Source organism: Ambystoma mexicanum, chromosome 4q (genome assembly GCF_040938575.1).
Source record: "Ambystoma mexicanum isolate Mex_15411 chromosome 4q, UKY_AmexF1_1, whole genome shotgun sequence".
NCBI classification, from domain to species: domain Eukaryota; kingdom Metazoa; phylum Chordata; class Amphibia; order Caudata; family Ambystomatidae; genus Ambystoma; species Ambystoma mexicanum.
In genome coordinates, this window is record NC_090928.1 from 1,273,237,212 (window position 1) to 1,273,249,587 (window position 12,376).

The 12,376-nt window shown below is 46.6% G+C and overlaps 1 protein-coding gene across 2 annotated transcripts in view; it reads right to left on the reverse strand.

Annotated features, from left to right (window-relative positions):
- LOC138468364 (phosphofurin acidic cluster sorting protein 2-like) overlaps positions 1 to 12,376 on the reverse strand; it is a 1,643,699-nt gene that overhangs the window by 565,105 nt on the left and 1,066,218 nt on the right. For both annotated transcript variants that reach the window (XM_069608896.1, XM_069608897.1), the window contains exon 12: positions 5,823 to 5,962. In XM_069608896.1, the coding sequence (XP_069464997.1) occupies positions 5,823 to 5,962 (140 nt within the window). The remainder of the gene's footprint in view (positions 1 to 5,822; positions 5,963 to 12,376) is intronic.

The window sequence follows — 12,376 nt, forward strand, 5'->3', positions numbered from 1 at the left end:
CACTATCAGAGCGGCATATACAGTCAACTCCGACATCCCTATATGGGGTGGCGAAAAGAATGTCCTACATCTACGCTGATTGGCTACAGCGTTTCTCCCTGGCTGAAAGTTGTTGCCCTTGACATATGTGCTGGAATCATCACCAGGATTGCAGGCCTGTGCCCTGATAGCAAATGCGCAAAATCTGATTGCGCGTACATAGTACCCACTCCAGAAGGCCACCGGGGCAGCAGTGATATGCTAAAGGTGCGTTGTGAACCAAGCAGAAGTGCAAATACAAATACAAGCACTATGTTGCCCGCTCTATATTGTGAATACAGGAAAACAAAATATAGTATTACATACTATTGAAGTTGTATTTGCTTCTGTAATTCAAAATACACATTTATATATGCTAGTCGGCTTGGCTGCACCCCTCTCGGAGAGAAGACACTGGTCCAACACCCTTTGAGGCGGGGTGGTGGTGGGCCGAGCTCAGACACCCATACGGCAGCCGGCGCGACCTGGACACACAGCGAATCATGCCACGCAGCTGACATACCTGCATGTTGGGGTCCTAAAGTTCCATTGAATATCCAGTGAGCAATAGACTCTGCACTACACAACGTGGGAGAGCACAGTCCATTTCCCCAACAAAGACAGCAATATATGGGCAGGCACGAGAAGAAGGGCCCAGGCGCTAAAAAGACAGGCCCGATGGACTCCTTCACTAACCTCCGATCCCAAGGGGCTGCAGCAATGACCTCACCCTCTGTTGATGCACAAACTGAAATGCCCAGTGCCTCCATGGAGGACCATCTGACGACCCTAGTGCAAAGTGGAGTCCTGGCTGTGAACGTCGAACTTGACGATATTGTTGCAACCATCGGCTCGCTCAAGGCAAGGGTGGACAAGGAAAGCGCCCGTATTACAGAGGCTGAAGGCAGGATCAGCATGAATGAGGATGTGATCACCCAACACGGCCGAAACATAGTACAACTTAAAAGTGATCTATCTAAGATGCAGGGCAAATGCAAGGATCTTGAATCTAGATCATGGAGAAACAACATTCGCATTGTCAGAGTCTCAGAATCCTTCTGCAAAGGACCAATGGAGGGATCCGTGGAAACACTTTTGAAATCCCTCTTTGGCACAGAATCCTTCTCAGAGCATTTTTTGGTCGAAAGGGCGCACCGCACTCTAGCCCTGGTCCCTAGGCCTGGAGCGCGGCCCTGTACAATAATTGCCCGACTCCTCAACTACAGGGATAGGGACACAATCCTTAGACTGGCCAGAGAAAAAGGCACACTACATCACGAGGAGAACAGAATACACATTTACCCGGACTTCGCAGCAAGCATACAAGCGCAAAGAAGGTCGTATGAACCAGTAAAACAGCAACTACATCTGCACAGAGTCCCTTAAACCCTGATCTTCCCGGCCAAAATGAAGATCCAACATGGGGGAAGAGCACATTTCTTTGAAAATTCCTTTGAAGCTATGGCATATGTGGAGGCATCCATCACCCTTCCCCCTAGAGAACGCTGACCAGAACTTGCGACCTCGACCAGGCGAAAAGAGGCGAGATCCCGCAGACTGAATACTAGATATGTGAATATCCTTTACACTGGTTGAATAATGATAATGATGGGTGGCTCTGATTATCATTATTATTATTTGTTAAGCCCAGATCGAGGGCGCTTGACGACGGCAGCCATGTAGCCGCTACATACACACCTCAGGAGAGCTCCACAAGTTTGATGGGATACATCATCGAGTTGGGGGTAATGATGTGGGAGGGGGTGGGGCAGAGGGGAGTTTTTTATTATCCAAGGCACCTGCTGGAAGGGGGGTGAAGATGTGGAATTTAGGTTTTGTTGTGGGAGTTAGATATATTAAAATGTATGGTCATGCCGCAGCAGGCGGAACCCTCCTAGAGATGGCACACACTGTTAAGAAAGGTTGTGATGAACACAGATGGCACGCAAACGAATCATGGCTGATGGGCTAAAACTTAAACTTATGTCCTGGAACGTCCGGGGCCTCAATAACCCGACAAAATCCAGAAAGGTGGGTATGTACATCGCTAGACATCACCCACACATATTGATGTTACAAGAGACACACGCACTCCAAAAAGTTAACACTGACCTTCTCATGCAGTGGGGTCCACAAAGGTATTGAACGGAATACTCTACCCAGGCTAGGGGGGTACTCACATTAATACATCCCTCGGTGGGCTTCCAATGCACAAACAGCAAGATTGATCCCCAGGGTACATATGTACTGATCTGGGGCAGCATAGCTGGGAAATCAGTGGTGTTACTCAACACGTACGGGCCAAACACAGACGACCATAACTTTTACATAAATATTCTGTATATGCTCACATCTTCAGATGACGCTTGGATACTGTGGGGGCGACCTCAACACAATATTAGATGTCTCCCTGGATCAATCTTCTGATACACCCCGTGGACCCACCAGGGCTGCCACCACTTTACACCAGATTTTATTACAGATACCATTGATCGATGCATGGAGGACACTACACCCATTTGATAGGCAGTACTCATACTATTTCTCAGTACACGACTCTGAATCCTGTATGGATTACTGGCTTCTCTCCTCATCTCTCTCAAACACGCTGAAGAGCTGTGAAATACATCCCTGTACCTTACCGGACCACTCCCCAGTTTCTCTAGAAATAATGCTACAGGACATCCGACCATCAGTTAGGAGATGGAGGATGCCGTCCGACATCGTGAAGGATCCCAACATAGTCGATTCACTTCATACAGAAATCGGCGAATTCTTCACTATAAACAAAGGGTCCGTGGACCGCCACGCAATTTTATGGGAAATCTTTAAGGTCCGGGTGAGGGGGGTCCTCATGTCTAAATCCACTGGGCTGTTGAAGTCTGTTAGGCAGAACTGACGGATGTGGAAGTGCGTTTACGGGAACTGGAAATTGGATATAGCAAGACTCATGATAAAAAAACCTATGCGGACATTAACAGTCTTTTACAGGACTTTAACAAGCTGGCAACCAGGGAAATTCAATATATGATAGCCCCTATAAGGGTGCGTAGATACGGGGAAGGCAACAAGACAGGGCACTCTCTAGCTAATCTGCTGAAGGCCGAACGACACAATACACCCATAACTAGCATACACGCAACACATGGTAGTGTACTCACGGGGAGGAAGACATCAACCGGGAGTTTGCCCGTTTCTAGTCAGAGCTCTATACAAACCGGGATGTAAGGTCCACCATGGAAATAGATAACTATTTAAAAGCCTTAAACATTCCTAAACTCCTGTTTGAAGACAATCTGGCTCCAGAGCAACCACTCACTTGTGAGGAAATAACAGAAGCAATAAAGTCCCTGACATCTGAGAAGGCACCGGGGTCAGACGGCCTGGGCGTTTAACTGTACAAAGAATACCACGCCAACTTGCCCCTGTGTTGTTATCGGTGTGGAAGGAAGCAATGGATAGGGGCATCCTACCGGACACTAGGAGGGAAGCCTAGATGTCCGCCCTACGACATGTCATCATATAGAGCCCTCTCATTAATAAATATAGATGCGAAAATATTCGGCAAAAGTCCTGCCTACCAGACTCCTACCGAACATGACCAAACTGGTCCACACGGACCAATGTGGCTTTATTCCAACAAGATCTACCACCCTAAACCTACATAGGCTGTTTGGGGCAATGGCACAGATTTGGGATGGGCCCCTACTTCCTTAAATGTGTTTGGCTACTATATACCGAACCGGGAGCTAGGGTCCAAACAAACCATACCATCTCTAAATTCTTTCCACTGGGGAGGGGTACCAGACAGGGCTGCCCGTTCCCCCCCCATATTATTTGCATTAACAATTGAACCAATGGCGGCTTTTGTGCGACAAAATCGTAGACAAAGAGGCATCAGAATGGCAGGCCTAACTCAGTCTATTTCACTATATGCGGATGACACACTTCTTTGTATCCGAGAACCTGAAGATAATCTGGGCCCGTCATGACTGATCTATACGAGTTTGCCGAGTACTCGGGCTATACGATCAACGACTCTAAGTCCGAAATATTTCCACTCACGCCCGCCACTGTTAGTCCAACCAACACCCATGGATTTAAATGGTCACCCACACAAATCTGATATCTGGGAATTATTATATCCAAGGATAGACTATCACTATACACTGACAACCATGACCAGTTATTGCACTCACTTACTGTCAAACTACAGCTATGGGCCAAGCTCCTCATCTCATTGCTTGGAAGAATCGCAATCCTGAAAATGGTGGTCCTCCCTAAAACTCCTATACCATTTCGGAAATATTCTGATCTGGCCGGGCAGGGAATTTTTGGTATAATCTTCGATCCATGGCCACCTCATTCATATGGGACGGGGGAGCAGCCAGGATGAAGTGGGAAAAACTAGTTGAGCCTTACAACACTGGGGTTATTGCAGCGCCTGATTTTGAGCTGTACTACCTGGTGGCACAGGCCCAGTTTGCGAAACATTGGTACGATTTACTGGACATCGCACCACATATCCCGATAGAACAACACTCTGACCGAACTCTGTTTCATCATATTCAGCGCGCGAGACAGGGACCCATGCAATTTTGACCCGGTCAGCACCACCGTCCATGCCTGGTTTATGATCTATAAAAGATTAAAGATAGAGACACCCCATGACCCGGAGGCCCCCCCTATGGAACTTCCCTAGTATTTCACCTACATTTGACGTAGACATACAGAGACTATGGGACCCAAACAAAAAGATAAAAATGCGGGATTTGGTCCCAAATGGGAAATATGTGACACTGTATGACTTTATTGACACGGTGGGAGGAGGACAGCTCAGAATGCTTCAATATCATCGCATGAAAGCGGTGTTTAGCGCCAGATGGCCATTATTTCCAGACAAGCCGCCTTTGCACGAATGTTTGCGGGCCCTGACCTCTGGGACCGGACCTGGTATCTCCAAATTATACACTATGATACAAACACACTCCCCTTCCCCGAACACAGTCAAAGTCACTTGGGAGGCAGATATGGGGGTAATAATCACAGAGGAGAAATGGCTCAGGTACTGTCAATTGTCCAAGTCTGTATCATTCAACACTGGCCTCCGTTTGATCCAATTTAAAATTCTTAATAAATTGCACTACACGCCAGCCAAGATAGCCAAGTTCACTGAAGACTGCACGGGGGACTGCCAGAAGTGTGGGGGTCCATGAGCAGACTTGGGACAGCAGCGGCAGTCACGAGAAGACTATTTAATGTGTCCTGTATGTTAGCCAAAAAATGTATATTGCATCGAACACTTTCTCAGGGAACTCACGTACGTGAATGAATGTGAAGAAAAATATGTTATGATGTTGCCCAGAAGGAGTCGACCTAAGAACCTTTGGACCCCATTCAGAATATACCTGTGTGATGTGATCCCCAATGATGAAAACTCTCCTGTGCCATCGCCTTGAATATGTAAAAATGTATGCACTGTGCCTTTGCAACTGCCTTTGCTATATTACACCTGTTTAAATGTGCTGCATACAAATGACATGCCCATCAATACATAAAGTTTAAAAAAAAAAGAAAACGCACAGCAGTAAGTGACAGCAACACAACTAGTGATCTACGCCAATGATACAGGGGACTGGATTGCCATCCTACCTTATCAAAGTAGAGCAACATACTCAGATACAGACGTCTCACACAAAATAAACTAGCAATACAACCCCTCCTAGAGCTGCTCTCTCTCAAAGAAAGCCCTCCCAACTACTGTCCGGTGTTTGGATGTTTGGGGCATTAGCCTTTCCAGTTACCTTGGTGACATAACAATTTGGGACTCTGCTCTTCCGATCATTCCCAGTAGTGGCACTCGGTCTACGCTGCTTTCCCACGTGACAGACTCCGTGGCTGCTGCGACTGAAGGTGCCGGTGATAGTTCTTCCACCTCCTGCTCCTAGGATGAAAAAGGGAAGTTGTGATTAGAAGCCACCTGAGCTGGTAGAGAGCCAAGACTGCCGAAAATGAAGCATCTAATTCTGAAAATCCCTTCATGTTCCACACAAATGTGAAAGTAATCACTTACCCGTAACATGTGCTGCCACGTGGGCATCCAGAGTAGAGCCAAGTGGTAGCAATTGTCTGTGGTGTGTGGGAATACTCTAAAAATACCACATCAAACTGCACAGAGAGTCATGGTATGAAGAATACACTGCATTTCGGCAGAAATCATATAGAGCAGGAGGTGCTGATTTTATACATGGGTTAAAGGCAAGGCAGGGATTAATGATTGTTAAGAGTCAAGCAGTCGTCACTATTAATAACATCACTAAATGAATCTTCCTTCCTGAACCCTGGGGAATCCTACTTTGTGTGTCGTGCCATACGCAGGAGGATCCGATATAATTTGTATATAGGGCAACTTGCCATAAGGTGGCCAATGACTGTTGGGATGGACAGAAGACCACATGAGGTTAAGCAACACAACAAGAGTTATATATTGTATTTATTTCTTTAGATATAGGGAGGAACAATGCTCTTTTGATCACAAAAGAATGTACAATAGATAGGAAATCAGATTTGACGGGAAGCAGTGTGCTTCTTACAATGGGGTGAGTTTGAGGGACATTCTGACAGTGTAAGGAGGGAAGTAAACGGAAAAGTCATCGGGACAATCATACATAGATTAATGACAATCAACATTAGATATTTGTAAGTGCAGGTAGGCGGTACGGCCAGCTGTGTTAGGGATGTGACCATGAAGGGTGAAGTGCTAGAGGAGAAGCAACAAAAGAGAGGGACAGAGGCAGGCTATAAGCAAGAGAAGATATGCTTGCTAGAAGGCAGAGGAGAGGTAGGTTGAGAGGGTAACTCAGAGGTGAGGAGGTAGGCCTTTAAGGTGTGGACTGTTTCTCAGATGTCCGGGGGGGAAGAGAATTTCAGGCACGTGGACCAAGAAGAGAGAAAGAGCGGAAGTGAGAAGAAACCCAGGGAGAGTGAGGTGCCACAAGTGTACTCGAGAAGGCAGAGCAGAGATTACGAGAAGAACAACTGTAGAGTTGGACAGAGGTCCACCTAGTTACGGTGGTGCCTTACTGTGGATAGATTTGTGAACCAGGAAAGACATTTAAATCTGGCCCTGTTTTGCATCATCAGCCATTCAGCCTAGTGATGGTACAATGAAGTAGTTGTAAAGTGAGGGAGTTCAAAGAGAGTCCTGTTAGTAAAGTTAATGATCTTGTCGAGAAGACGCCAAAGAGGATGCTGCCACAGTAGTCCAGTTTAGAGAAGACAAGAGTGGTTAAGAGGTGCTTTGCAGTGTTGAAAGGAGGGAGGTGCCGGATTTTCCTAATATTCAGGAGGTTGAGACAAGCAATTGCTGCATTTTTGGAGATGAAAGTAGAGAAGGTGTGAGAAGTTTCATAGATGATGCTTTGGTTTCTAGATGAAGATGAGTAGGGGAGAGTGTCAGGTGGGAACTGGATAGGCAGGGAAGAGGTGAGAGAGAGCATTTGGCAGGGAGGAAGAGCACCTTTGGTAGAGTTTAATATCAGAGAGTGCAAAGCCATCCAATATTTAATGGCAGAGACACAGTTGGAACTGTTGATAGAGAGATCAGAGGAGAGTTCAGGAAGAGAAGAAGATTTGGGTGTCGTCCGCAAAGAGTTGGTACTGAGTTGGGAGGTGTTGTTGCTGCAGGAGACAAAGAATTTGCGAGGTACAATGTAGGATTCAATCCAGGCCAGGGCTCATTTGCGAATCCCTAGAAGAAAGGCTACTGAGGCGATCAGAGTGTGTAAGGCAACGGATAGGTCAAGGAGAATCAGGATATGCTGGAGTACTTAGCAGAGGCCATGAAGTTGGAGACATTCATGAGAGCAGTTTCCCTGAAGTTACCAGCACTCAAACCTGCTTGTAGGGGGTCTCGAAGGTTGTCTAAGAAATTGGTAAAAGGGTTGAACACAAACCTTTCAAGCTCTGTAGAGTAGGAGAACAAGGACCATGGCATTTTGAAAATAGAGTGAAAGCAAGCAGAGTCAAAGGACAGGTTGAAGAGTTCAGCAAGGTGAGAGGCCACTAAAGGGGCAATAGGCTTGAATAGCTCAGGAGCAAGATGGTCTGATGGGGCACAAGAGGGGTTAGCCTTCATCAGTAGAGATAGGACTTCTTCAGTATTAGTGTGACTAAAGTGGGAGATGGAGGCAGAGGATGATGGTAGAGTAGGTGGAGTGTAGAATGTAGGAGGAGGGAGTGTGAAGAAGGTCAGAAGAGTCTAATTTTGCAAATGTTTGCAGCTTAGCATTCAGTAAGGTAATTAGCTCAGCTCACTCAGAACTGAGCCCTCCCACAGGGCCATCCGCAAAGCACTCAAAACATGGCAAATAAGTCTACTGTGTATTGTGTATTGTGTACTATCTTCATGTCAACTGCAATTGTATGTGTACGCCATGTAACCTATGCATAAGATTTCTGTAACAGCGCCCCAATCCCCTTGCGCTGCTGCACGCTTTATAAATTAATACAATTTTAAAAAAAGAAATAAGAGTGGAGTTGATAGTTAAAGGTTTAGGAGTGGGGAGTGAGTTTAGGTTGCCTTGTAGCGGTGAGGATGGTTGGAGTGACAGTCAATGAGGGTGAGGTAGAAATCCGTTTTTGCTCTATCAGGAGAGGACTTGAGAGTGTTCAGGGCAGAGAGGTAACATTGTAGGACTTCATGCAATGGGTATGACTCCATTTGCGCCACTGCAGCCGGCGCATGTGTGCGGAGAGAGCATATAAATGGGGTGAGGATGCAGAGATCCAGGGGTGAAAGTTAGTAGTGGGAAGTGAGAGGAGAAGGAGCCAAGTAGTAGGGATTGGAAGCTGGAGATGGCAGTGATAGCGAAGAGGCATCAGGTGTGAAGGAGGAGAGTGAGAACTGTAGGTCAGAGAAAGATAGGAATGGCAGAAGGTTTACATTTCTTTTTAGAAATAAGTGAGGCAAATGGTGAGGGGAGGGCCGAGATTAGAAAGAAGAGGGTGGTGGAAACAATGGAGTGATCAGATATGGATGGTGTGGCGGTGGTGTTAGTATCAGTGAGAGGTGGAGATGAAGAAGAGATACCCCCGGTGTGGGTGGGCAGGTTATGGATATAGTGGAGAATGTGGTCACTAAGAAAATACTGACGTTTAGATTTCTGAGAATTGGTTGGAGTGGGAAGGATAAAGTCACCCAAGAGAATGAGGTGATGTTTAGTGGAAGGAAGTTCATCAAAGAATGGTCCAGTGGGACCAGGAGGGCGATAGCTAAAGATGAGGTGAACCAAGTGAGGCAGAGCAATAGTAGAGATGGTGAATTCAAAAGAGGCCGGAGAGAACGTGGCATTGGAGAGTTGTGAGGCATTGAGGCGGGAAGAGAGTAGGTATCCGACGCCTCCACCTCTGCCAGTCAGGCGAGGAGATTGAATGAAGGATAGTTTGGAGTCGTGTAGAGGTGCCAGAGTGTCAGTGTCAGAAGGAGAAATCCAGGTTTCAGCGATAGCAAGGAGATCAAGGGGAGAAGAGCTGGCATGAAAGTAGTCAGTTGCATACAGACTGAACATTGCAGAGGGCAATATTCAGTTGATGCAGTAATAAAGAGTACAGAAGCTGAGTCTCAGAGGAAGATACGCCAGGTGGCTAGGTGTTAGGGGAAGTATGGTTAGCTCGTAGGCTTTGTTTGCTTGAAGAGGTGCAAGAGAGATTCCAGGTGTGAGTTTTATGATTGGGATGGTGTAAGGAACTCATTGTGGCAACAGTAAAGACAGACACAAGTGATCACAGTTCAGTGGCGTTTATCAAACTGTAAATGGAGGGTGGAACAACGCCCATTCTAAACCTAAATCTAAGATGGGGCCAAGCTTAAACCATCAAATGAAAAATAAGGCAGTCCTTGTGGCGTCTTGTCAAAGTAAAAAGGCCTATAATAAAAAATCTATTGCCAAATCCTTAAAACTAATTACAAAAAGAGTGTGAAATAGGGTTTTCAATAAAGAAAGAAGTGTTCACAAATAATAAGTCAGGATGTGATTGCCAGGGGTCTCTCTTCCCCACGTTTTGAGCACGGGACAAGGTGGATCTCTGGAGCACAGCACACACTTGATTTTTCGCAGCACGAGCTGACAGTTCCATTCCATCTATCAGCACTTTAATGGTCGATTTTCAATAAAAGTCTCTTGCCTTCGAGGGCCTGATGGTTTCAACAAAACAAACAAACAAATAGTTCTGTTCCAAATGAACGTTGGGGTGATGGCATTTCACCCCCTGGATCTCCCTCTACCAGGCCCGCAGCCCTTTAGATGTCAGCCTCCCTCATTCTGGTTCACTATGGCTTCCTTTTGCAAACAGTTCACTGTGGACATCCCTCTGCCGGGTTCACTCTTGCCAACTTTTACCAAACAGTTCATGCACTAGTTTCACCAAGCGGGATTCATTTCCCTCTCCTTTACAATCATCTGTCGGTCAAAGGCTTTTCACAGTAGAGAGGATGTTACAAGACCCCTGTATGAGCACGTTGACCTCTCTTCACCTCTTCCGAAGGCCTTCTGCTTATGGTAGTCTCTACCATCCTGTAATCACCCAGTTTCCTGCGTGAGAACCCATGTGGTGCTAGACGCCTCCGTTGCTGTGGCTTCCCCCCTCTTTCATCAATACTTCCTTTAAACTTTTCAAAGTACAAATTAGCCGTTGGCTACTTTCCGTTCAACACAGTTTGGTTTCTTATCGACTCTCCCCTCGACTCACCGGGTGTGCTGAACCGCTTGCTTTCCTTCTCTTTGGAGTCCAGGGTGGTACCACTGAGACAAGCGTCTCTCCCTTGGTAATCAGCGGAGGAGGGTCTCGTGTACCGTTGACACCTGCTGTAACACACGCTGGCTATTGTTTGCAGTCTTATGTTTCCATCTGTGGAGGTTTCACGGACCTTGATCAGAAAGGGCAAGGTCGCTTCTTTCCTTGTCATCCACTCGGTATGCGCCGTCTTTCGCCTCCTCTTGAACTGCCGTGCTGAGTTAGCTCTCACGTCGTGTGGTCTGACTTGTTCGTCCTGTGATCTCGTGCTCCACCTTTTATCCCTGTGGTGACGGGAAAAGGCCATCAGGTGTGTGTGATTCTAGTCAATTGGCTGACTTTGCCTGACCTTTGTATTGGGACATGTCAGGTAAACGGCTCTGGTGTTAGTCTGTTGTCTTTTGTGTTGTGTGAAAGTGTTTGTGTTGGAAAAGGGGAGGGGTAGTGTTTTGGAATATCCTACATGGTAGGATGGGGAAAAGGTGTTGAAAGAAGGGGGATACACATCTCACACATCGGTGTCCCACTCCCACTCCCCAAGGACCCCGTATTCCATATGATCCTCCCTCACTGGTCCACACCCAGGAACTGGATCCAATAGCGATGGCTGTGTCCTGGCCACCTGGATGACGGATCCCCAGGGACTAGATACGGAGACACCTTCAGGTTTCTCACAGATGGGAAAGGAGGAAGTTGTAGCGTGATTGGAGAAAGACTAGGGCTAGATGAGTAGGAGCAGCAGCGGGAGTGATTGCATTATAAGTACCGCAGTGTGGCGAGGAAGTATAGTAATTAGCAAGCTAGCGGTACTCACAGGTGCCGCAGGCAAGAAGGCAAACACAAAGGCTCAAGAGTAACATGCACTTATTTTAGGCACTTTCCAACATTTGCAACTCAGACTTCTTCCCTCCACCTGTCACTCAACAATCAAAGCTACTATCACTAGTTTCTTACAAGGCACAGCCCAGATGGACTGTTTTTATCAAGGGTGTCAGTGCAACCACTTGACCTTTTGGGTGGACAAGTGCCCACGAGGAGCTAGGTGCAATTCCGGCAACTCTCCATTGATTGAACATTTCATAGTGCACATATAGATTAATGACAAAGTCTACGCAAGTACATTCAGAAACGAGGGTGACAGAATACTTCATTTCTATTGACAGTGACCAGCTCAGCCTTTGGGGAGGAAGGATAGCTCAGGGGCACCGGGTTTGTCTTGGATTCAAGACAACACAGAACAACACAGGTTTGAATCCCAGGTACAACGTCCTTTCATCGCCTGCAATTTTATCCCCTACTATTTCAACGTGAACATTCTAACGAAAACGCTAATTGAATTATTTAGGGGGCATGGGAAATAGTCGATAAGGGGTTTGGGTGGTTGGGAATAGCTAAAAATAGGTGGGGGGAGGGGAGGTTGGGGTAACCCCCCCCGATCCCCTAAAAGAAAGAAAGAAAGAAAGAAAGAAAGAAAAAACAAATGTTTTCGTTAGAATACTCACATTAAAATGGCAGGGGATGAAATTGCAGGCAATGAAAGAACAAGGAACAGAATCCCATCCCG